At 32.7% G+C, this 23,031-nt stretch overlaps 4 protein-coding genes and 1 long non-coding RNA gene across 14 annotated transcripts; 1 reads left to right on the top strand and 4 right to left on the bottom strand.

Moving 5' to 3' along the window:
• Positions 1–92: 92 nt before the first annotated feature.
• On the bottom strand, positions 93–23,005 carry LOC120219078 (methyl-CpG-binding domain-containing protein 2-like). Of its 9 annotated transcripts, none has more exons than XM_039215927.1 (10): positions 22,996–23,005; positions 21,751–21,752; positions 5,036–5,169; positions 4,483–4,614; positions 3,230–3,393; positions 2,787–3,118; positions 2,243–2,288; positions 1,786–1,858; positions 501–823; positions 93–176 (listed from the first exon to the last, which is right to left on the bottom strand). In XM_039215927.1, the coding sequence occupies exons 5-9, from the start codon at positions 3,371–3,373 to the stop codon at positions 609–611; spliced, it is 810 nt and encodes a 269-aa protein (XP_039071858.1). In that variant the 5' UTR covers positions 3,374–3,393; positions 4,483–4,614; positions 5,036–5,169; positions 21,751–21,752; positions 22,996–23,005; the 3' UTR covers positions 93–176; positions 501–608. The 9 variants fall into 9 exon arrangements, with proteins under 9 accessions (XP_039071858.1, XP_039071857.1, XP_039071856.1 ...); XM_039215926.1 differs by having other exon boundaries at positions 1,786–1,919; positions 2,815–3,118; XM_039215925.1 differs by lacking the exons at positions 21,751–21,752; positions 22,996–23,005 and having other exon boundaries at positions 1,786–1,919; positions 2,235–2,288.
• On the top strand, positions 1,939–2,299 carry LOC120219083. The gene is made up of 2 exons (XR_005525280.1): positions 1,939–1,990; positions 2,166–2,299. It is a non-coding gene; the product is annotated as an uncharacterized LOC120219083 (long non-coding RNA).
• LOC120219077 (auxin efflux carrier component 2) lies at positions 8,649–11,087 on the bottom strand. The gene is made up of 6 exons (XM_039215919.1): positions 9,837–11,087; positions 9,495–9,753; positions 9,328–9,413; positions 9,095–9,252; positions 8,935–9,011; positions 8,649–8,769 (listed from the first exon to the last, which is right to left on the bottom strand). The coding sequence occupies exons 1-6, from the start codon at positions 11,044–11,046 to the stop codon at positions 8,703–8,705; spliced, it is 1,857 nt and encodes a 618-aa protein (XP_039071850.1). The 5' UTR covers positions 11,047–11,087; the 3' UTR covers positions 8,649–8,702.
• Positions 15,304–15,668, bottom strand: LOC120219082. Its single transcript, XM_039215933.1, has one exon. The coding sequence runs from the start codon at positions 15,607–15,609 to the stop codon at positions 15,418–15,420; it is 192 nt and encodes a 63-aa protein (XP_039071864.1). The 5' UTR covers positions 15,610–15,668; the 3' UTR covers positions 15,304–15,417.
• On the bottom strand, positions 18,891–21,463 carry LOC120219081 (phospholipase A2-alpha-like). 2 transcript variants are annotated; one of them, XM_039215931.1, is made up of 4 exons: positions 21,296–21,463; positions 21,180–21,222; positions 20,970–21,095; positions 18,891–19,066 (listed from the first exon to the last, which is right to left on the bottom strand). In XM_039215931.1, exons 1-4 carry the CDS (start codon positions 21,407–21,409, stop codon positions 18,891–18,893), a joined length of 459 nt encoding a protein of 152 aa, XP_039071862.1. In that variant the 5' UTR covers positions 21,410–21,463. The 2 variants fall into 2 exon arrangements, with proteins under 2 accessions (XP_039071862.1, XP_039071863.1); XM_039215932.1 differs by having other exon boundaries at positions 21,299–21,463.
• Positions 23,006–23,031: the final 26 nt, after the last annotated feature.

The following is a 23,031-nucleotide window of genomic DNA, read 5'->3' as shown; positions in this document are numbered from 1 at the left end:
ATTAAGACTTGAATATAATATATGATATTTGACATAAAGGCCGACAGAAGTTAAAAAAAATCCACATTTAACTGGACCAAACCTATGTCTAAAGAACCAAAAATAAATTTTCAGCCCAAAAATGAAAGAATAATCAAAAGGCCCCTTCATACATGTATAGTTGTATGACTAAGTTCCTCTTATATATCATATGAAGTCTAAGGAAAGACAACCTAATATAAGGCTAAGAAAATACAACCTAATATAAGACTAAGAAAATACGTTATCGAAAATATTAATATTTTTTTAACATTTCAAGTAAAGTACTACCTAAAATGTTATAATTTTTCTACCGGAAATGCTAATATCAGAAATATTCATTTTAGGTAACGAAATTAACATTTCCTGTTGAAAAAAATAACATTTTAAGTAACGTTCTACCGAAAATGTTAAAAAAATATTAACATTTTTGATAACGTCTTTCTTTAACCTTATATTAGACTGGCCTACACCAGAAGTACCCCATATCTTATACAAATAAAATGTCATATGACTTTAAATTTAGTCCAGCATACCACCCAGCAAACATGAACAAAATAGTCAGAGAGATATTCGATACGGTCCGAGTCTCACTGATCATAATTGCTATTTCTTGACAGACTGGCCTTTTCTACCTTGCTAACATGCTTGCTTAGGTACATCTGTTCTGGTGGGGTTCTCCTAGCCTGCTTAGCAGGCCGATTAGGTGAATAAGAAACAGAGGCCTCAGCAGTAGGAGGTGGAAGCGCTAGGTGTCCCTGCTCCACTTCTGTATCATCTGGACCAGCCCAAACTAGCAGATTCACTGTAGAGAAGAAAACAAAATACTTTTATCAGCCAAAAGCATAACTCGCAGGAGAATGCAGAAAAAGATTCCCCATCCTTATATCTGTCTCAAATTATTATAAGTGGTACAGAATCAACACACTGGTGAATGTCTTAAAATACAGATATAGGGAACAGAAGACAATCTCATTTACCATCTCCTTATCAATTATTTCAATTCAAACTTGCAGCCATGTTTATCAATTCTGGTAGAAAAAGGAGTACATGAAAAATAGAATCCAAGACATATAAGGAAACTAAGTCATCCAATGGAGAGTCCAGAAAAGAAAGCATGAAATGCAAATCATGAAGTATGGTACAATCATCCAAACAAAAAGCACTGAAGAGCAAACATAAGATTTCTATTAAACAAACATATTGTAGAAGAACCATCTTCGAAATATAAATGGGGAAAGCCGGGGTTACAGAATCAACCAAAACCATTCCATATCCTGTTACAGAGAATATGAACCATCTTCGAAATATAAATGGGGAAGGCCGGGTTACAGAATCAACCAAAACCATATCCTGTTACAGAGAATATGAAGTGGAATAGTATTCATGATTTTATGAAAAAAGTCCCACCAGATAAAAGTGATGATCCGGTCTATGTAAACAGATGATCAAGTGAAAAACGTTTCCAAGCTGTGCTTCTTCTAAATGGGTTGCAAACAGAATTTTGCTTGCTGTTACTTATTTAAACCAAGGAAGGGAAATAGAGATAGCAGAAATCTTGTGTGAAATTAGAGATACAAGCAATCAAGGAGAAACGAAGGAAATCTAGGGGGGGAAAAGAAAACAATGGAATCAATAAATCCCTAAATAATACAAAATAACCCAAAAATAGAATATAGTCCTAGATAACTCAATCTCTCAAACAATCATTCACAAATAATCCTTTTGTCAGTCCGTAAAGAGAGCATATTTGTGCCTTCATCGTACCTTCATTACCATGTGAGGCTGTCTGACGGGCAGGGCGCTTTCTCACATAGTCTTCCTGTAAAGGCTTGGGGATCTGAAATGAAAATCGAGACAAGTTTACTCCTGTTGCATACTCGGGATGTTCAATCAAGTACCTGTAAATCAGGAAACAGTGTTAACAGAATTATCAACAGAAAATTCAGGGCCTGGGAGAGGCATGAGCAGGGTTTTAAAAAACGGTCCGTGACCGCGATTTCTGCCTCGATATAGCGGTTTCGCCGCCGTCCGAGTTACCCGCGACGGCCGCAATCACAGTAAATCCGAAATAACCAAAAACGCGACCGCGATTTGAAACCCTGGGCATGAATAGTATGTATGGTCACTGCGGACTACTTATCCAGTGGACAATGGTACCCAATGGGAGAAAACTAATTTAAAAAAAATCAAAAGCCCAAGTAAACATTATGTACTTCTGCACCTCCACCATTGACCGCAGTCTCTTTCCTGTTGGTGCTTGATAGTAGCTAAAATAAAATAAAAAAAAAAGAATAAATTACAACTGCACCATTCTAAAATCAAGTTTAGATTCACTGCTTACTCTTCGAAAAAAAGCATACATATTGATCATGTCATGAGTTGTAACCAGAGTAACAATTAGGTTACATTAACCAAGACCTAAACATCACCATAACCCTTACCTCTTGATTGAAGAAACAAACGGTAATACTTGAAAAAATAATGAAAAAAAAAGAAATAAAGATATGGTTTAAGAGAAAATAAGTGTTGAAGCTGATTTAATTCTGCTTATGATAATGTGAGAAACCTAAGCAATCAAATATTAATCGGTTGAAATAAAGCCCATAATAGTGTAGGAATGCTCTGAGGAGGCTAAAAACACATTTGCATGCAGATAATGAAGATATTAATATACCAAAAAAATAGAATAACAACAGGAGAAAAAGAGACAAAAATGAATCATAGATGAAAAGTTAAAGATTGCCTCAATATAGAGGTGCACCTACATGTCTGCAAATTTGGTACTTCCTTCACCTCTAATTCGTAGAAGCCTTTGCCAGCCTGGAGGAGGTTGAGCGATGTTTGGTTTATCAATTGCCCAAAGCCGGCTACCATCTTGAGAGATATCCGTTGGATCATCACACGAGATATCAGGCCGCCATTCACGAGCTGTCACACAAACAAAGGGATTTTCTAAAATATGTTCTCGTATTTCTTCATACTTCTCCTTTGTTGGTATAAGCCTCCATTTAAAACAACGGTCACACTGGACAGTGAAAGCCCCAACAGACGGCAATAGTCTAGATGAAGAAAACCTTGGACCTGCAGAAGGTCGGCACTGGATAGGTCCAGGAGGCGTGCAACCAACACTACTACAGACAGCAGGAGCATAGAGCACTAACTGTTTAGAAGCATCCCCATTATATAGATCATCTTCATTTTGTGTCACCTGAGGGTCATCGTCTTCAGATGATGAAGCAGAAGAAGCAGCATCTGGGAAAGTATTATCCATGTGACTTGTAAAACTTGACCCAACCAAGTCGGTAGCTTCCCTTTTCAACATAACAAAAGCTTTTTCAGGAGTTGACTGCATTTGAATATCTCCAAAGCCTATTATAGGAATATAATACATTACTGAGCTAATCAAATGTTGAAAACATCATTAACTTCTACTAGCAATAAATTTATATGAGGAAGAAAAAAATATTTCACTAAACCTGCTTCTATTACAAGCTTGCGCATTTAATAAAAATATATCCAAAACCTTTTCTTTGCTTTAACAGATATGCTGAAGTAAACAGTGCTTGTTTAGCTCAATAGATTCAAAACCAGCTAGCACAATGTTCTTTTTTGTTGCTTTGACACTTACGATCTAGAGTAATTTGCATTTTAACTTATTGCTGAGTCTAGCTTTTGCTTAAACAGAAAACTTGTAAAGATAATATTGAATTGTATAGGAAGAAAATACTTTCGCTTAATGCTGAGACTTACCACAACAATAGCAAAAATAAATGACTTTCCAGTAAGCAAAAGTCTACGTCTACTTCATTTCAACTTTTGAATCAGGCTACTTCAGAGAGAGGGTAAACTAAGATTTCATTCTCTTTTCAAAAAACAATACAATTTTTTTTAATATAAGTCAATCTATGTCAAGTATCTTTTTTTGCGGGGAAGTGAATCCTCAATACGGCAAGAGAAAAAGTACTACATTTCTTCCTTCACTTATGTTCTCCTGTTATACACATTTTAAAACTTAAAGAAAAAGATATGTTTGCAGCCTAAAATAGTAGCAACTAAAACAACAGCTACAAAAAACAATGATTTTTCCGTAGTATAGACTACCCAATATATTAATGGTATTGATGTGTCATGCTCTATGAAGACTGTCATCAAAAAGGTTCTATTTTATAGTCTCCAACATATACTCTCTTTAATCCAAAAAAAAAACATACACTCTCTTGAAACAACTCTTCTTCATTAAATCATGCCTGTCTAGAAAAAGGAAAATTCTTTCAAACATTATTTATCCCAGTTTTTAACTTCAGAGAAAGAAAAATTCATCCATCATTGATAAGAATCAACACTAGAATGCAATTCAAAACCTACTTCACATAAGAATAATAGTGTCTTAAAAAATATTAGGTTAATCATGTAATATATATTCACATTTCAGAGTTACTGACATCATAAACTTCCACTGACCTTGTGAAGCAAAACACAGATTATGTATCAGTTGAGGCAATAATATGAGGTTTTGGAAGCCAGGCACACACAACCTAGCTATTCTGCCATCGGCATAGTTTTCCCATTGTAATATTGCTCAATTCAAGAAACCTACTACATTATTTGAAGAAACAAGAAATTGGAATTTAAATCCAAGATAAAAAGATGCAAAAGTAAATAAATAAATAAAAACGATACTTTACGAAACGAATCGAGCTGGAAAATGAAGAAAAAAATTAGAAAAAATAATATTAAAAATCCAATAGTCCATCAGGTTATCTTTTTTAATAACTTCAATCAGGTTAACGAGGAAACAGCTACAGAAGATTTCAGCACATATTTCCTTACTAGTATCAGGATGCAAGATCTAGAACAACGTTTGAAATAACAAATTTCAACAACAGAAATCAAAACCCATAATAAAATCAAACCTTGAAATTACTATAAAAAAAAACAAATGCCTGAGTTCAGACGTCATTCGACGCCATTCCTCCAAGAACAAAGTAAAAAAATAAAAGAAAATACATCATACTTCTCTCGCTCTCATGAAAACATCAAAGGCTAATTTTGTTGATGCATTATGACAAACAAATAGCACGACCGATCCGATCAACGAAAATACGATATATCCAGAAGAAGCCGAAAGTTTTAGGGATAAATTAAGTGCTTTTTAAAAACCTAAATGTCAAAATGATTTCGTTTTGCATTTAAACGATTTCAATATTTACTCGCTTAAGTTAAAATTTTTATTTTCATTCTCCTAAATAAGAGCTGTTAAAAAGATTATTCAAATATCAAAACGATTTTGTTTTACATTTAAACGATAAACAGTTTGTAATTGATTTAATTTAGATTTATGATATTATAATTTTTTTTCTTTTTCTGATTCTTGAAACGTTACGTTTCATTGAGGTAATAAACAAAATTAATATTAAAAATTAAATTAGATTAGATTAAATGATATTTTGAATTTTAAAATTATATTTTATTATTGTTTTATATTTAAAAGTTTATTTATTAAGAGTAGTTTCTTGAATTTCAATTATTATACGTTTTACTTAAATTTATTTATTTATTATTTTAAAAAATCATATGATATTAATAATGAGTTACATGAGATAAAATATATATTAAATTTTATATATAAAAAATAAAAATATTTATTTTATGATCTTTTACCTCTTTTTGAATTTCTTTTTCTAATTTTAATTTTCTTTTCAAAAAAAACTTGAATATTTTTTATAATTTTTTAACTAACATTTTTTTAAGTTTTAGAAATTTAATATATATATATATATATATATTATGCATGTCATAAATCATGAAATTTTAAATATATATATATATATATGGGAAAATTGATCATTTTAAAAAACATATATTCTTTTTTTAAAATTGAAATTTATTATTTTTATATTTTTTTACAAACAATAGAAGAAGAAAAAACTTTAAATATTTTTAAAAATGAGGATTATGGATTTTTTAAAGAATTTTACTCTTTATAAGTAGGGAAGTGTATTTTTGGATAACAAATATTATCCGATCCAAAAATTTAGATCATTGAAATTTTGATTTGTATCAAATCTGATTTTGGACATTTTTTATTGAAATTTGAGTTCAAAAGGGACGAGATGGGTTATATAACGATAAAATCGGGATTAAGACGAGATCATGTTTAAAGTGAAAAATCATCAACCGACCTGATATAATTTATTAAATTATCCTTTTACATATATAATCTCTTCAAGATTTTAAGGATTTTTTTCCCTTTTTTAAATTGAGGAGCGAGGTCAAATGTCAATAGATCAATTTCTTATGTGTTTATAAGGATTTTTTTATAGTGTTAGAATATGATTCTTTGATGGTTAACATTATAATAAAATATTATAAGAAATATTATATTAATTATTTAAAATATACAAATGATTAATAATATGTTTTGAAGTATAACATAAAAATCAGGACGAAATCAAGGTGGGAGAAAGGCTAGCAATCTTCGACATGGGTAAAGTCGGGTTGAAACAATACATTTTCAGGTTGGGGTCGGGCGGTAAAAAAAAACATGCTCACCCAGCCCCGTGCTCATTATTATACACAATATTATATATTAAATATGAAAATAAATACAAATATTTAATTATTTGAAATTTAGACATTGTTTGGTATGTTAATTATATTGATATATTAAATATAAATGTTTTTTAAAAAAGATAGTTAGTATGAAAGATTTTAAAATATACATTATCTTATAATCATATTAAATTATTTGAAAATTTTATTACAAATATATATTACGATGAAAATTTTATAAAATTTATTTCTAAATAGTTTTATATTTTTTTACGAAAGAATGAAGATACTCTTAATGTTAATTACATAAGTACAAAAAATAAAATAAAATAAAGCAAACAATATATTATAATATTAATTTTGTTATTTTATCAACTCTGTGGCAAGTCTCCCACAGATGTGATCATAAATCATGGTACGGTGATTGCTGAAGCAAAATCCCCCAATTTTGTCTCACTGGTATTCCGTTCCTCCTCTCTTCAAGTGGGCTGACCAGTGGAGCCCCAATTACTAACCTGAGGTCAGGCCACAGATATAATTGAGTTATTCTTTCTAAGTAAGTTGAATTTATTGAGTGATTTCACTGATAAAATAAAATATTATTTCTTTTAAAATATCTAAATTTAAATAGATATATTTATAGAGTGCATATATGTTATCATAAGTTTAAAAAAATTATAATTGATATTATGTTATAATTTACTATAGACTACTAAAATTGTCCTTTTGAGTCAGGTTAAAAATTCATAGAATCCCCTAAAAAAACCATCCCTAACAAGGATTGCTCAAACATCACTGTTGGACTTTCATAGTTTTTAAAGATGTTTCCATTTTTTTTATAGTTCTTTTATCGTATTTTTGTGGTAGTTTTCAATTTTGTTTTTTTTTATTGTTGAAACAATATTAGATATGTTAAATGAAACTGAAATTTATCAAAGTTTAGTGTGTACTTTCGCTTGAATGAATCTGAAATATGATAATTTTAGATTATATATATACATAGATAGATTAAGGGAATAGTTTTTATATATATAAAAAAAATTCATTAAGAGACACATCCACTAAAATTAAGTGTATAACAAAGATCTGTCCGGATTAATAAGACAAAGGATTAAGAACTTAAATGACAACCAAATAATAATAATAAAAAAATTACCACCAATGATAGCTATTAACGGCGTTTGCTTGATTGCTTCAGATAGAGCAGTAAAAAAAATTCAACAGTTATCATTTATTAAGTTATACTTTTAAATAAGTTTTCGGCGATCTGTATTATAAGATTTCAAATTGTTTTAAATGAAATATTTTAGATGATTAAAATTTTTAAATCATGTTTGAGAAAATGTCGTGCGATGTGATCAAGAAGGTTCACATGCTCTGAGCTTTTAAATATGTGTCCCCAAGATCCCATAAATGACCGATTAACATGCAATGAATTATAAGCTGTTCTTTTCTTACAACCCTTCCTTGGATTTAAAAAAGAAACTCAAGTTTCGAGTAATCCTTGCATCCTTTTGTAGTCAAACCCATACCTAAATTCATTTATTTATTATTTAAAGACTTGCTCTTAAACTTTCAATTAAAAATCAAACGTACAACATGAAGTTTACACAATGTAAAAGGGATACATTCTTTCAAATGTAGTGATCAGATTCAGCTGGTTACTTAATTTTACGTCTTTTATATTAATGCTCGCACCTCTTGATTTGTGCATTAATGTTGTAACATTATGTATTAAGATTTGTATCACATGAATTATTGAAACTTATATATATATATATATGACACTTTAAAGATATAAGAAGTTGCATGAATATGTTATAAAAATGGCTAATAGCTTGCATTAACTTGAAAACTAAGCTTGAATTATAAGCAGTGTGAGTGTAATATGAACTCTCTAACGGGTCAAGTAGAAGAAAAGTCAAGAAAGAAAATAGTAAATTAAACTCATGTGATCGGAACGCATCTCTAGAAGACTAAATTAATAGAAAAGTCACATGCAATTCATTATACAATTGCTGTATTTGTTGTTCACTGAATCCGATGGCATATTTTTCAGTCCAGTTGTCCATCCAAGCAATCCGATTGTGTTTTTCATTTGCTTTCCTTGCTGTTTGTTTCCCCAGAAATTACAGTCCCAGAAGCACATAATAGAGTATTGTAATGGGCAGAGCAATCAGCATTCCGAAAATAACCCTGCAAAACATTTTTGTACCGACTCGGTATTAGTTTCACTATTACTATATTAACCGAGTAAAATCAACAGAAGAAAATAAAAGTTTGTAATTATTTTAGAACAGATCATTCCATGAATTAAAGGGCAAGTTAGTATAAGAAATAAGGGATATGAACAAAACTTACGCAGTGCTAAGGATGTCGGGATGAACGTTATACTCCTTGGCAAACACAAATGGAACTATTCCTTGTGGAAGAGCGGCCTTCAATAAGTATAACCATAACATTAGTGGAGAGTAATTCTCAAACTAGAACTAGAAGTAGAAAGTTTATGAATGAATATTACCTGAACGATTGCGACATGCAAAAGAACGCCACGAAGACCAATGGCGATGGAGGTTGCAGCAATGACTGCGGGACCAGTCAAGAACCTGACAGCCATGGAAAATGTTGCTACTGATTTTCCGCAAGCTATGATCTTTGGTTGTAGTGCCATGAATAAGCCTGTTTTTCATTTCAATATCAATCAAACAAAATGTTGTTGTTTCCATATGTACATGTAGGTAGTGAGTGAAATACCTAGACTAAACATTGCCATTCCTAGACCAGCATCGGATAATATTGCTATCGACCCACTTACAATTGTTGGCATTTGAATGTTCCACCTGCACATCATTTAAATACCAAATCAAAACCACTTGCCTTGTCAATGCAATTCCACTTAAGCAAGTAGAGTAGTGATGGACCTGAAAGATACGAGGGACCAAATCAAGCCTATAAGACTGGAATATGTGTTAGGGTTCCTTATCAGCTTCCTCCAAACCATGATAAGAATAAGCCTTGTCATCACACTTGCAGGAGGCATTTGCTGCTTCTTTGCCACATCGACTTCTTCCTTTTTCTGACAACTCAAGGGAGAGGATCCCTCCTCCAATATCTCCACATCCTTGTCCCCATCACCGGTCTTGCCGGCCGTGTTCATATTTTCAATTAGCTCTTGCATTGCTGTACGAAATCAATATGTATGGACGAAGATGAGAGATATATATTTTACAGGTTGAACTGATGTTTGAACAGTATTATACTACCTCTTGAAGCAGCGTTTTCTTGTTGATGGGTTGCTTTAGAAGATTCAAAGTCTGTAGAGGCTGCTCTATTTACTGCATGCCTCAGATTCCCTTCAGATACAGGAGAAGCACTGGAGCTCCAAACAAACATGTGAAGCTCCTTGTTCGGCATCGCTCCACTTTCCTTCTTCTTTGACCCACCGCTGGTAGACCCTGAAAATATGGGATTCGGCGGTGGATAGCCGTTATACAACTCGCCGCTCATGCTCCTTCCTCCTCTTCTCTTGGCAAGCTTCAGCATCTCCTCGTCGAAGTTTGAAGTTCTTGGTGTCGCTCCTTTTGAAGATTGCAGCGAATAAACATCGCCAATTGCCCCCTGGGCCTGGAAGCTATTTGTGTATCCATGCTTGGGACTCGGAGCCTTGCTTGCAAACATGGCATAGAAATCATTTTGGTTAAAGCTTGAAGCCCTGGGAGTGGGTTCTCTGGATGACTGAACGGAGTAGATTTCGACCCCGGTCAGGTTTGATGCTCTGGGCGTCATGGAGGTTAATGAATTCAATCCATGTGATTTGTTGAACGACGACACCATCGATGTCGCGCTTGATCTTCTCACCACAACATGGAGTTTACCATCATCACCGATCTCAGCGTCAGCTTGTAAAGGCTCGCGGCCGTTAAGTGAAACAACATCCGACTCTACTCGGAAAGAGGTAATGGATCCAGCAGTCTCGGGGAATTGGTCGTTGATGAGAAGCTTTGCTCCCCTATATTCAAACATGAAGAGCATGAGAGTGTACCAAATTACACTCTGTAAAACTACAATTTGAACCATAAGGTTCCCCGAGAAATCCCCGTACATGGCTTTTAGAAGGGGGATCCCCATGACAAGAGTGTTGGGGAGAGTGGATAGAGAGAAGAGAGTAATCATCCACTCCAGGCTGCCGTGTTTGGAAAAGGCTTGCCATAGGAAAAGGGCAGCAAGAATAACCACCTTCTGGAGAGAATCAGCAGCTATGAAGCGGTAGTTCATGGCATAGGGATCGTTTGAGGAGATGAAATGAAATGAAAGTAGTGGAACTGCAAAAACTGCAACGAAACGGTTGATGCCGGAACATTGATCTGGGGTAAAAATTTTCCACCACTTCACCGACCCATATGCCAGTATCATAGCAACATACAGGGGCACAATAGCTGCAAGAACATCGTAGATATCCTTTCCGGTGATCATGGTTAACGACTTATGTCTAGTGATTGATCTCAGAGGAGAGGTCTAGAACAACAAGGAAATAAGCATAACTAAAGAAGATTGAAAGAAACAAATCAAGAGGAGAGGAAGTACAAAATGCCGTGTTATCCTGCTTTATACTTGAAAATACATTTATTTAATTTTGAAAATTCAGTCGCCTTAAGACATCAAGAATCCTTCCTGTCTAAGTAGGTGGTAAAAAATTGAAAATGAAAAATAAAAAACATGGGATGTTTGGGTTAAGCTAAACACTAGTGCAATATAAATATTGCATGTAAAGCTTAGATATCGGCAGAGCAGTCGTTTATGCACATGAGCCAGACAACGTTTAGCGATCTGCGGTAGTAGTAAAGATCTGTCTGCATGCGGTATATAATTAATATATTGAGGTTTCCGGAACTCGAGCTTTCTTTTCTTTATGCAAATCAAACCCATGTAAGCACTGATGTAAGCAATTTGCTAACCCAAATCCATCAATTTTGAGTCCACATATTAATTCTTACAGATATCATGTCCGCCAAGACCCATTTCTTGACTTGTAAACTTGGGCAACCAAGCATGACCCACTTCTCCGTTGGGCTTTATTTAAAAACCGGCTAGTTTCTTCTCTTTGTTCCAACCACATGCAGTAGCGGTGAAACTCACCTCTATTTAACGGAGAAACAGTTTCAAAAGTTTAAATTTATTGTGGATTATTTTAAAAATAAATAAATTCAATAGAGATCAAATAATATTTTATTTGTTTAATTTTAAAATAATAATTTTTAACTTGTTTGATTTTTAAATTTTATAAAATGATAAAAGTATAAAATCACCATCAAAATAATATTTAGTGTAGTTTTAAATAAAAATAATTTATTAATCTTCTATTAAATTGATGTATTGAACTTAATTATGCTTGCAATCCTATTGAGTGCTCAAAGTTACGAGGATTAGGAGTGGTGTTGGATACATTTATTTTTGATTTTGCGATTTTTCTCTCTCTTATTATTGAGCATTTGTTGTGACCCTGAGTTGGGAAGAACCTTTGCACTGTTTTCAGCTTTAGGAATATTAAGTTTATGCACTCTTTTACTTTGTTACGTTGTATTGATTAAACTTTAATCAAATTAAGAAAAATATTTAATGAACCGACGTTAATCCAAAGAATTCGTGACCTTCTTCAACATAGTTGGATAATAGAAATCTCCTTCATTTATCAGGAAGCTAATGACGTTGCTGATGCGTATATCCGGGGCGGTCGCATGAGGCCAGCGAGTCTGTTTGAGTTACAAACCCCGTCTGCTGATGTTCAAATGCTTCTCCAGCTAGATAAGCAGGCTTGGAGAAGAACCCCTAGCAACTGTTAATGCAGTAGCTCTCCTTCTTGGCTAAACTCTCGAGATAACGTTCTTGAATAAATTAATTCACGAGATAATGCACTCCTCAGATTAATTGCTCAAACAGGGTGAAATCTACATTGTTGGTCGTAGGTCGCCATGCCATCCGGGCGACCTACTAGGTCGCCATGTCTTCCCGGCGAGCTATGAGAGAGATTGCATGTGTCATGCACGTTCCAACACGTTGGGCATCCGAAGCCATCCGACCGAGGGCATCCGACCGAGTGCATCCGACCGAGGCCATTCGAGCGAGCTATGCGAGGGCATCCGAGGGCAAGAGGAATCACGCGAGGAGCAGGAGGAGTGCATGGCGACCTACAAGGTCGCCAGGAGTGCATGGCGACCTACAAGGTCGCCCGGAGTGCATGGCGACCTATGCTGGGAAGCTGCCACGCCGTAGGTCGCCCGGAAGGCATGGCGACCTACGGCCAACACTGTGCAATTCGCCCTATTTGAACAATTAATCTTGGGAGTACGTTATATCGTTAAATAAAAAATTCGAGAACATTATCTCGAAAATTTTGCCCTCCTTCTTTGTAACAGAAATAATAATAATAATAATAATAATACAATAAATACATATATGTCAACATTATCCTTTTAACTTAATTAATTTCAGGATCTGATTCATTTTATTAGTGTTGTTATTTTTTCATTTCCATCCTTCCTCTATTAAAAATACCTTTATAAAATCAGTACATTTGACCAGTGATTAAAATGTTCATCTTACCCTTTTTCTTTAGGTAAAACTAAAATTAAATTTAAAATTTATTAAAAAAATATCTTTGTCCTTTTCTATAAAGAAGATTTTAATTTATTTTTAAAAAAAAAAACTTTCACTACATATTTTTAATATTCAAATGTTTTATGAGTTAAAATTTAAATCAATTTAAATATAAAATATATAAATTTAAATACTAACATTAAAGCATGTGTTAACATTGTATAGTTTTTTATGACTTAATTGCATTATATGTCCTTAAAGTATGATCCTTATTTTAAATTAATTCTTAAAATTTTAAATGTTCTAGTTTCGTCCCAAAATTATGATTTTCTTTCTAAATTGGTCCCTAAATTTTTGAAAATTTCAATTTCATCCCCAAATATCACCTTCATTCTCAAATTAGTCCTCAAAATTTTTTAACATTCCAATTTCATCTCAAACTATACGTATATACTAATCGCATCTCTTATTAATAAAATCATTAGACCAAGTTATATTATTACATGTTTGAAAGAAAAAAAAACAAACAAACTTTAGGTTAAACTATGATTGAAACTATTTACATATTTGGATTAATTTGAGGATGAAATTATAATATTCAAAAGTTTGGGGATCAATTTTGAAATAAGATCATAGTTTAGAGATGAAATTAGAATGTTCAAAAGTTTAAGGACTAATGTATAATGAGAGTCGTAATTTGAGAATAAAATTGAAATATTCAAAGTTTAAGGACCAATTTAAAATGATAGTTATAGTTTATAGTCAATTAACTCATTTTTATTAATTATTGATATTTGATTTATTGATCAATTATTCTAGATCAAATATTAGAGAAATTCATTATAAGAAAAATATTTCTAATTTAATTTACTCTATTCACATTATGAAAAATTAAATCTCTAATGTCACTTAAGAAATTTAATGTGCCACTCATTAAATCAATTGATTGTGTAAATAATATGATATAATTTATTTATTGATGTATAATTTATACACCGATAATATAATATATATATAAATCTTTATTTTAATAATAATTTTTTAATAGTATGATGTGATTATAACATAATATTTGTTCAAAAAAAAATTAACCGTTGATAACACACATACACCATACAAATGTAATTGTTTAAACTCGAAATCTGTAAAAATAACAATACTCCATTCAACTATTAAGGTTGTTTGATGAGTTCAATAACAATTCGTTTATCCTAAATAACATTTTAATAATTAATTTGTCCAAAGAAATTAAAAAATTACTGAGTTTGAAAATAACATAACTTGAGAAGTAGACACATATTTACCTCTCTGGTAGTGCCGAAGGATTGTATTTAAATAAAAAAAATAGACTTAATATAAAAAATAGGTGTTAAAATTATTGTTAAAGTTAATTTTAGGTGTAAAAATATTTTTTTTTTAAATAAGTGAACATTTTTCTTGTTACACTTTTAGGTGTTTAATATTTCTGAAGTTATATTCTTGGGTGTCTGAACAATAACGGTTACTAAATTCGATCATTAGTGACACGTGTCAATTTTATAAAATTTTATAAAATTTAAAAAAATTTATTTAAAAAACTCATTTTTTCTGAAATTATAAAAAACCCCCCAAACTTCCTTAAAAATCTAATTTCAATCCCTTTTGCCATTGTTTATCGTCGCCAACCAGTCGAAATTCTAACGGTGTGAGACCGACCAGACATTCAATGATCGAAATCCTTGCTTCAACCTCTAATTATAGTGACCAATTGCAGCGTGGATCTCGAAATCTTGTTTTACAAGTTCATTGGGTGTTTGGCCGTAACAAAAATAATAGATATTAAAAGAACAAAATAGTAATTTTGAGAAATAAACAAAATGAAAAAAAATATTAAATATAAAGTTGGTCCATTAGGAGATACGTCTTATCCAATAGTGGGGACTGGGAAAGGGGGGAAGTGGTTAAGCAATAATTTCAGGCAATTTATGTTGCTATTTTCCTTTGAATTTTGGGTTCAACAGCAAATCAATCAAATTCCTAAGGAATGAAAGTTTTGAATGCTCAAGGCACATTTTGTTTGAACACCATCTACTTAACAATTAAAAAGAAAGGCTTTCTGTAGCGTAATAATCTCAGAAAACAAAAAAGTGTAGTCTAACAAGTTAAAATAGGAAGAGAAGTGAGTGGGGAAATGCAAGCAGAGAAGAAAATGGAATCTCAGATCTGTGACGAAGGCAACAGTAAAGAAAGCAAAGTAAAGATGCAAATGAGCTAGTAATATAAGACCAAACGTGTAGAACATAAGGTGCAGCGATATCTTCTCTTAATGGTGAAGCAAATGGGCAAGAAACAGCAGCATCTCCACCGCCTTTCTACATCCACCGCTTCCACTTTGCCCCCGCACTTGGGACAACACCCAGCCGCTTCCCGTCTTCCCAATTCTCTCTCTTCTTCATCACACATTATTCTCTCTGCCTTTTTGATCTCTAAACCAAGCCTCAATGCACACCTCTTCTCTTTTAATTTTCTCAGAATCGGTCTTTATAACCCCCCCCCCCACCTGGGACTTATACAATACACCTTTTTCATCTTTCTTTTTTGCTTTTTAATCACCCTTTTATTATTACATTTACAATACCAAAAATATATCTTTTTAATATACGAAAAGAAGGAAAAACATTTCTGGTTACATTTTAATTGTAAAATAAATAATAGAGACATGAACTTTCTTATCATTATTCCTTTTTTATTTTACATTTGTCTATTTGATTTTGAAGTGATAAAAAAATATAGTTGTTTTCTTCTTCATTTCATGCATATCACGTGAAGAGAGATTGCCCTTCTCAACATTTTTCTTTTTACTACCTATCTTTTTGCTGTTTTAGTGTCAATAATTCATGGTCCCCTTAATTAATACATATAAACGTTACTTAAGAATATAAAACAATAAATGTTAATTAAGATTATTCAATAAAGGGAGTGTTGTTTTGCAATAATTGTAAGCCACGCTGTCTATACATTTGTTATTTTTATTGAATTCAAAATTTATTATAATTTTCACATAGTATTTGGATATTATCAAAATTTTCAAATATGTATTTTATACAATTATGATGTATTTTGGACTTTTTTTAAATGAAATATATATTATTAAATATGCTTCGAACTTGATATCTCATAAAATGATGTCTAGAAGATTGCTAAGAAATATAGCTCAATTACATAAATAAAAATATATTTAAAATCTGGAGTTGTAAATATTAAATATCTAAAAAAAATTCAATATCAAATAAATAAAAAAGTAGAAAAATATTTTAAAATTATTGTAAAGCTAAATTATTAAATTTAATTTAGTGACCCTTTTTAATTTTTAAAGTAATTATAGAAAAATAAAAATGATAACTCTCAATCAGCTGATAACGAATGTTCACACCCATGATATTCACGATGCTCGAACCCATGATCTTAAAAAATTATATAAATTCATTTACCATCGAGATCACTTGATTCGTACGTAGTTATATGTATTCTAACGTAGACTTACTATGTAATTTGAAGTATAAATATTGTATGAATATGGTGTGAGGAGTTGAAAACATTGGGCAAGGCAAGGGAAGAAACGTGTGAGGCAACAACATAAGTTGTCTTGTTCTTCAACAAACGCCAAAGTCTGTTACGTTTCAATTTCAACATTTTTGTTTTTGTCTATTTATTTTATGTACCACTACCACTCGATATTTTGGTTTTGGCACGTCCCGGTTTCTGAATCCACCTTCCACGTTTTCTTAAATTAATATGCATGTCTTGTTTCCCTAGAATATATACATCAACCGGAAGACATTCAATCAGCAATAAGAGAAAAGTAGTCATAAACAGTGGAACTAGCAAGGCACCCCATGATAATTTCTTATTTTCTAAATTTTAAGACTAAATATTTATTTCTATTGTATAATCTTGATTTCATCCTCACGTAAACAAGATCTGTCGCCTCTATGGATAATTATGTTATGCGGCATTTAATATAAGGATAATTTACGGCTCGACCGGTTCAACAAATGATCGGTAGAAAATCATGTTAATCTTCTTCTTTCATTTTATTTAAACTTATTGGGAAAATATTTTAATTTCCTCAAATCACAAGTAAATCTTAAATAGAACTAAAAGTTAGTTTTTTTTATTTGTCAACGTCAACTATCAAATCAACTTAAAACCAAATTATATTAATCTTCTAGCTAAATAGATCATTTTTATTGTTGGATTTAATTAATGACTACTTTATTCGTCGAAAATTTAACCTGTGGCATTGGAAATTTTGTGACCTTGAGATTTTTTCAAGGAATAAGAATTTATGTGCCACGTTAAAAACTTTTAACGATTGTGAAAAGTGAAGGTAAATTATATAGTTTATTATTTAACTATTTTCTCACTTATATTTTAATTATTAAAATTTAAATTTTTTAATTTATCAACTAAACTTTCAAATTATTCTTATTTAAGTTACTCTACGATGACATGAATTGTATTATTATTATTTTTTATTCTTACATGACAAATTTATTAATACTTAATGTCTAAAGAATAGAATAAAAATAATTTAAAATTTTAATTTTAATCCCTAAATCCCAGCCCAACCCTAATCCAACTTCCGATTCCACGACCACACACGCTGCTGCTGCACTTCGATGGACGAAGCCCCCCGGGGTGCTTAAGGTGAACGTTGATGGTGCACTCCGTTCTGTTACGCATACTGCTTCGGTGGGTGTTCTTGCACACGACCATACAAGTTTGATCATTTTCTGGGCAGGAAATTCCTCTCCATGGCCTTAGCGACCCAACTTTGGTTGAAGCTCGGGCCATCCACCTATGGTATTCGTCTTGTTTCTGAGTTACAGTGTGCACGTGTTGTGATTGTGAATGATGCTTCCAACATGGTTTCGCATCTCCTTTCTCACAATGGTGACTTGTTTGTGGTTCATTTTTATGTCGCCGAACCTCGCCAACTACTACAATCCCATCCTCATAACATGGTTCGTGCCATATGCCGTACTAACAACGAAGCGGCTCATGCGTTAGCAGCGTGGGCTGTTTCTCTTGTGAACCTTATTATTTTGAGTAGGATTGTTCGGAGTGCATTGATATATACTGTTTTTTTAAACGATGCCTGTTTTGGCTTATGTAATATAATTCCTATTTCAGAAAAAAAATGAAATAAAGATTTGTGACATGCGTGAAAATTGATGTTAAGATGGAGGAGTCGGATCGTAAATTATGTAATCTGTCCATTCCTTTTGCTCACCACCTTCAAATCTGTGAGGCTAGCTTTCCGATCCAACTGCATGCATGCAGGCATGCTCTCTCTCAATATGTATACACACACAATTACATACAAATTTAACCCTAGCCTAACTAGCTAGCTAAGTGGTTCATTGTTGAATTGAGATTTGGTAGTATTGTTTTGTTTTTAGTATTAAAAACAAAAAAGTACCTGATGTTGAATAGCGCAGCAGTTCCAAGGCTAACAAGTACTACAACTTGGGAGTACGGCAAGCGATTTGTTCCAAATCCCTTACATAACTAATCGGACTGGTGAATTATATCATGTCTCTAACAATTTTAACAATCTTAGACAATGGCGGATCATGGATCAAGTAATTGCAGCGTTTTGTTATTACCAGAACATAGATGTTTTGTTACGCTGAAAAAAATATGTCTGGGAATACAATATAAATCAAGGGGAAAAAATGCTATGGTTTACGAAAAGCTCGTCCAGCAACTAAAGCTGCCTCCATGACAACAGTGACGACATCAATGACGTCACCCACTCGGCATTTGTTTCCCATGAAAGTCCTCCCTCCTGCCCTCTGGAAATTCCTCATGCAGTTTAGGAAGCTTTGGCTGCACTCTTGACTCAAATAGTCATCTGCACCCCCAATTCATCAGCTCGATAAATACTATTTTAATATATTCACCAACTCTTGAGTCGGTGTACTGCTGCCCCCATCTAAGATTTGCATGCAAACGGCAAACCAAAACAGATTTAAAAATAATACTATTTTATTTTGATCCTAAGGTGGCATTTGGTTCGCTGAATGTTTCTGAGGGAATTGGAATATGTGAGGAAATTGGAATCTGTCAGGAATTGGAATCCAATTCCATATTCTGTTTGGTTCGCAGACATGTCAGATGAATTTGATTTCAGTAATGTAAAATGACAGGATTGTCCTTGTTTTTTTTTGCTTAATTTTAGTTTATTTTATAAATCACATGTAGCAATATATTATAAAAATTTAAAAATATTAAATTTTAATTTTATTGATTGATTATTCATTTCAATAAATTATAAAAATTATGTTAATAAACATCATAAGTTAAAATCATCCCAATTAGGGATGGCCATAGGTCGGGTTTTTGGTCCACCCGACCCAACCCGAGAACAAGGGAACCTCCATCTGAGACCCGACCCGACCAAAATAATGTTTCACCCGACCCGACCCGACCCGAATATATGAATTAGAAACCCGACTCTAAATAATAAAAAATTATTTTTATTCAATAAAAACAGTGACTTAATTGAAAAAAGTATATATAGAGGGGTATTATTGTAATTATTCCTAAATATATAAGGTAAAATTATATATTTTTTGGGTCGGGTATTTATCACCCTAAACCTGGACCCGACCCGAATATCACAATTAAAAAAACTAACCCGACCGGACCAAAATAAAGTTTCACCCGACCTGACCTGAATATATGAATTAGAAACCCGACCCGACCCGAAATAATAAAAAATTATTTTTATTCAATAAAACAGTGACTTAATTGAAAAAAAAAATATATATAGAGGGGTATTATTGTAATTATTCCTAAATATATAAGGTAAAATTATATATATTTTTGGGTCGGGCCGAGTCGGGTATTTTTCACTCTAAACCCGAATATCACACTTAAAAAAACGACCCGACCCAACCCGAATATATGAATTAGAAACCCAACCTGAAATAATAAAAAAATATTTTTATTCAATATATTAATAAGTTACTAAAAGATTGATGAGGGTAGTATGGTCAAATTTTAATTCCCTCCAACAAGGGAATTGAATTTCATCATAAAATAGATGAAATTCACTTTTCCTCATTTGATGGAAAGTTAAATTCATGAGGGACTCCAATTCCCTTTGAAAACTTGAACCAAACATGAGAAAATGATGGAATTAGATTCCAATTCCCCCTAATTCTAAGGGATTCCTGCGAACCAAATGCCACCTAAGTTGATTTGCATAAATGCTACAACATTTTTTATTTGTTACCATGTATGGTATAAAATATTAATGACATGTCACTAATTTTATTTTATATATCACACAAGTAATAACAACAAATTTATTTGAATAATTAAAAATACAAAAAAATTAAATTTTATTTTATTATTTCGAAAATAAATGATATTTTTTATACTTTTAAGTTTTTAATTTATTACTGAAAAATACCGGAAAAATATTATTGTGACGTACCATCCCCTTAATAATAAGGGCGTGGTGCACATTTTATAACAAAATCAAAATTTTAATATCCATTTTGTAATTTTTGAATATTCAATAATTAAAAAAATTGTTTTGAAATAATTTAGTAATGATTTGTAAATTTTACCCTTTTATTTAATAAAAAATTAAATATTTTTATAAATTATGTATATTCAAAAAAATTAATTAAATAAATATATAAGATAAAAAAATGTAATTTCAATAACATTTGACAATAATGAGAGTTTGTATTCAATAGAATGAAATGAATGAGTGAAATGGAAGAAGGTAGAGAAATGCATACTGTTCTTAGCTCCAACGCAGGCGTCGTGCTTCATACAGCAAGCATCAAGTCCGTCGCAAGGTCTCTCTCCAGGGCATCCACTGTACAATAAGCCGCAATACTTTCCATATCTCAGAAATGGAGGCACTGCATTATTTATCTCACTCTTCTTAATCCCACCCATGACCCAACTCTTTTTATTATTAACACCAAGAAACACCTAGAACATACCTGTACAGAACTGTGACTCACATATTCTACTGCATTCTCTGCTCTGCAAATAATGCCGAACCTAGCTTAAGCGAAATGATGGTTATATAAATGGAAAAAACAAGAACTGGACTCACCACGGTGACGGATGAACCAGCCACCTGAATTCCAATATTAAGGGCTTCAACTGGAACAGAGGAGAAGAAAGGGAAGCAAAAGAGAGCTAAACCCAAAAGCTGATGCCTCAGCATTTCCACAAAATAGCACTGAAATCGGAATAAGCTTAAAGGAACCAAACAGCGATTTGTTAATTACAAAAAAGAGAGAGAGAGAGAGAGAGAGAGAAAATGAGGTGGCGGGGATTGTCTTGTAATGTAATGGCTCGTGATCCCTTTCTTGGACTGTTGCTTCAACTTTACAAGTTACTTTGAGATGTCTAAATATATTTAAGGGTAGGTGTCGTAGAAAAAGGCCTTTCACCCAATTCATCTATCCTATTAATTATGGGTCTTTGAACGAATCCCACGTGACCCCATCCGAGTATGGCATGAAGCCCTACACAACCTCCATGAATTCCGCACTTCTAAAGAACCGCTCTCAACTTTATCAAAATCATCATTCCACTCGAACAACAACATTGCCGCTTTTATTACCCCACCTAATGCATTTGTTTTACTTTTTTCCCGATCACCTCCTGCTCGGTGCTTGCTATGGTATTTGTTTAATGCTGTTGCTGATGACATTCATTCATTCATTTTTTTTTCTTGCCGACTTGAAGAGTTCAAAGCTTTAATAAAAATACGAATCAACGCAGGGGTAGGTATCAGTATCAAATCAGTGTAAGGTATATTGGAGTGGATTGGCAAGGGAATGGTCTAGGTTTTAGTACGAACAAGCTTCGATAATGGACCGAAAATAGGTTGACTTTTGGAAGAAAGAACATTCAACTGGATTTTGAAATTTAGATTAATTCAGGAACAGATTTGTTCAGATGAATGGAGTTTTAAGTTAGAGCGATCACCTTGGCTCAATTGGCTGGCTGAAGCTTCCGATGTTCTTCCTTCACAAAGTTTGTTGCTTCTACCAATGCAACACAGCAACCCCTGAATCCAGCGGAGCCCTCATATAATTGAATCAGTGGCTCACACCCTTCACAACCATTACAGTAAATAGGCTCAAACTGGAAAACATCTAATTGTTTTCGTGGTTTAAACTGTTGGAATTTTAGAGGCGTGGCAAAGCAACTAAGAAACAGACAAGGTCGCATTCATAGTTCTTAATTGAACTTATACCAGAAGCTGTCCAAAACCTCTCAGTTCTCCAGAAGTCCGAGCCTCTAACTTAACCACACACTTAATCAACTAATGAAAAAAAATGTTTGTTACAGAGCATGGACAGAAAGGGGATTGTGTCAGGAATCACTTTGTGAAGAGCGAGTCCAGGGTTGCATAAGCTTCCCTAGGATTAATCACATACAATTATAGTCAACTGACGCAGGTGGAAGTGAGAAACAGTTCCGCATGCTTTGAAATTTGAAAACAACCCTTCACCTATAGGAACACCTAACGTTGATTCAATGATGTTTGCAGTGCACTTTTCAAAATAAAAAGTTATAATGTTTAACTTTCCATTTTCCCTAGCATACTGTGTGTACTTGATGTTATCATGCTTTTGTTTGGGGACTGTATTTGACAACTTAACAAACATTGTGGATATGTTTGTTGTAAACAATGTAGAGTCATGGTTACATTAAAAGTGGTTAGAAGAAGAGTAAAGAGAAAGGAAAAATCGGTGATTAAAAACAGCTGTGTTATGGTAATTTTTTGATTGATTGAACTGGGATGCGAGCGTTGCTTATTTTCTTTCATAAAAT

Source organism: Hibiscus syriacus, unplaced genomic scaffold, assembly GCF_006381635.1.
Source record: "Hibiscus syriacus cultivar Baekdansim isolate YM2019G1 unplaced genomic scaffold, ASM638163v2 tig00110204_pilon, whole genome shotgun sequence".
Taxonomy (NCBI): Eukaryota; Viridiplantae; Streptophyta; class Magnoliopsida; order Malvales; family Malvaceae; genus Hibiscus; species Hibiscus syriacus.
This window is presented reverse-complemented; position numbering and strand designations above follow the sequence as displayed.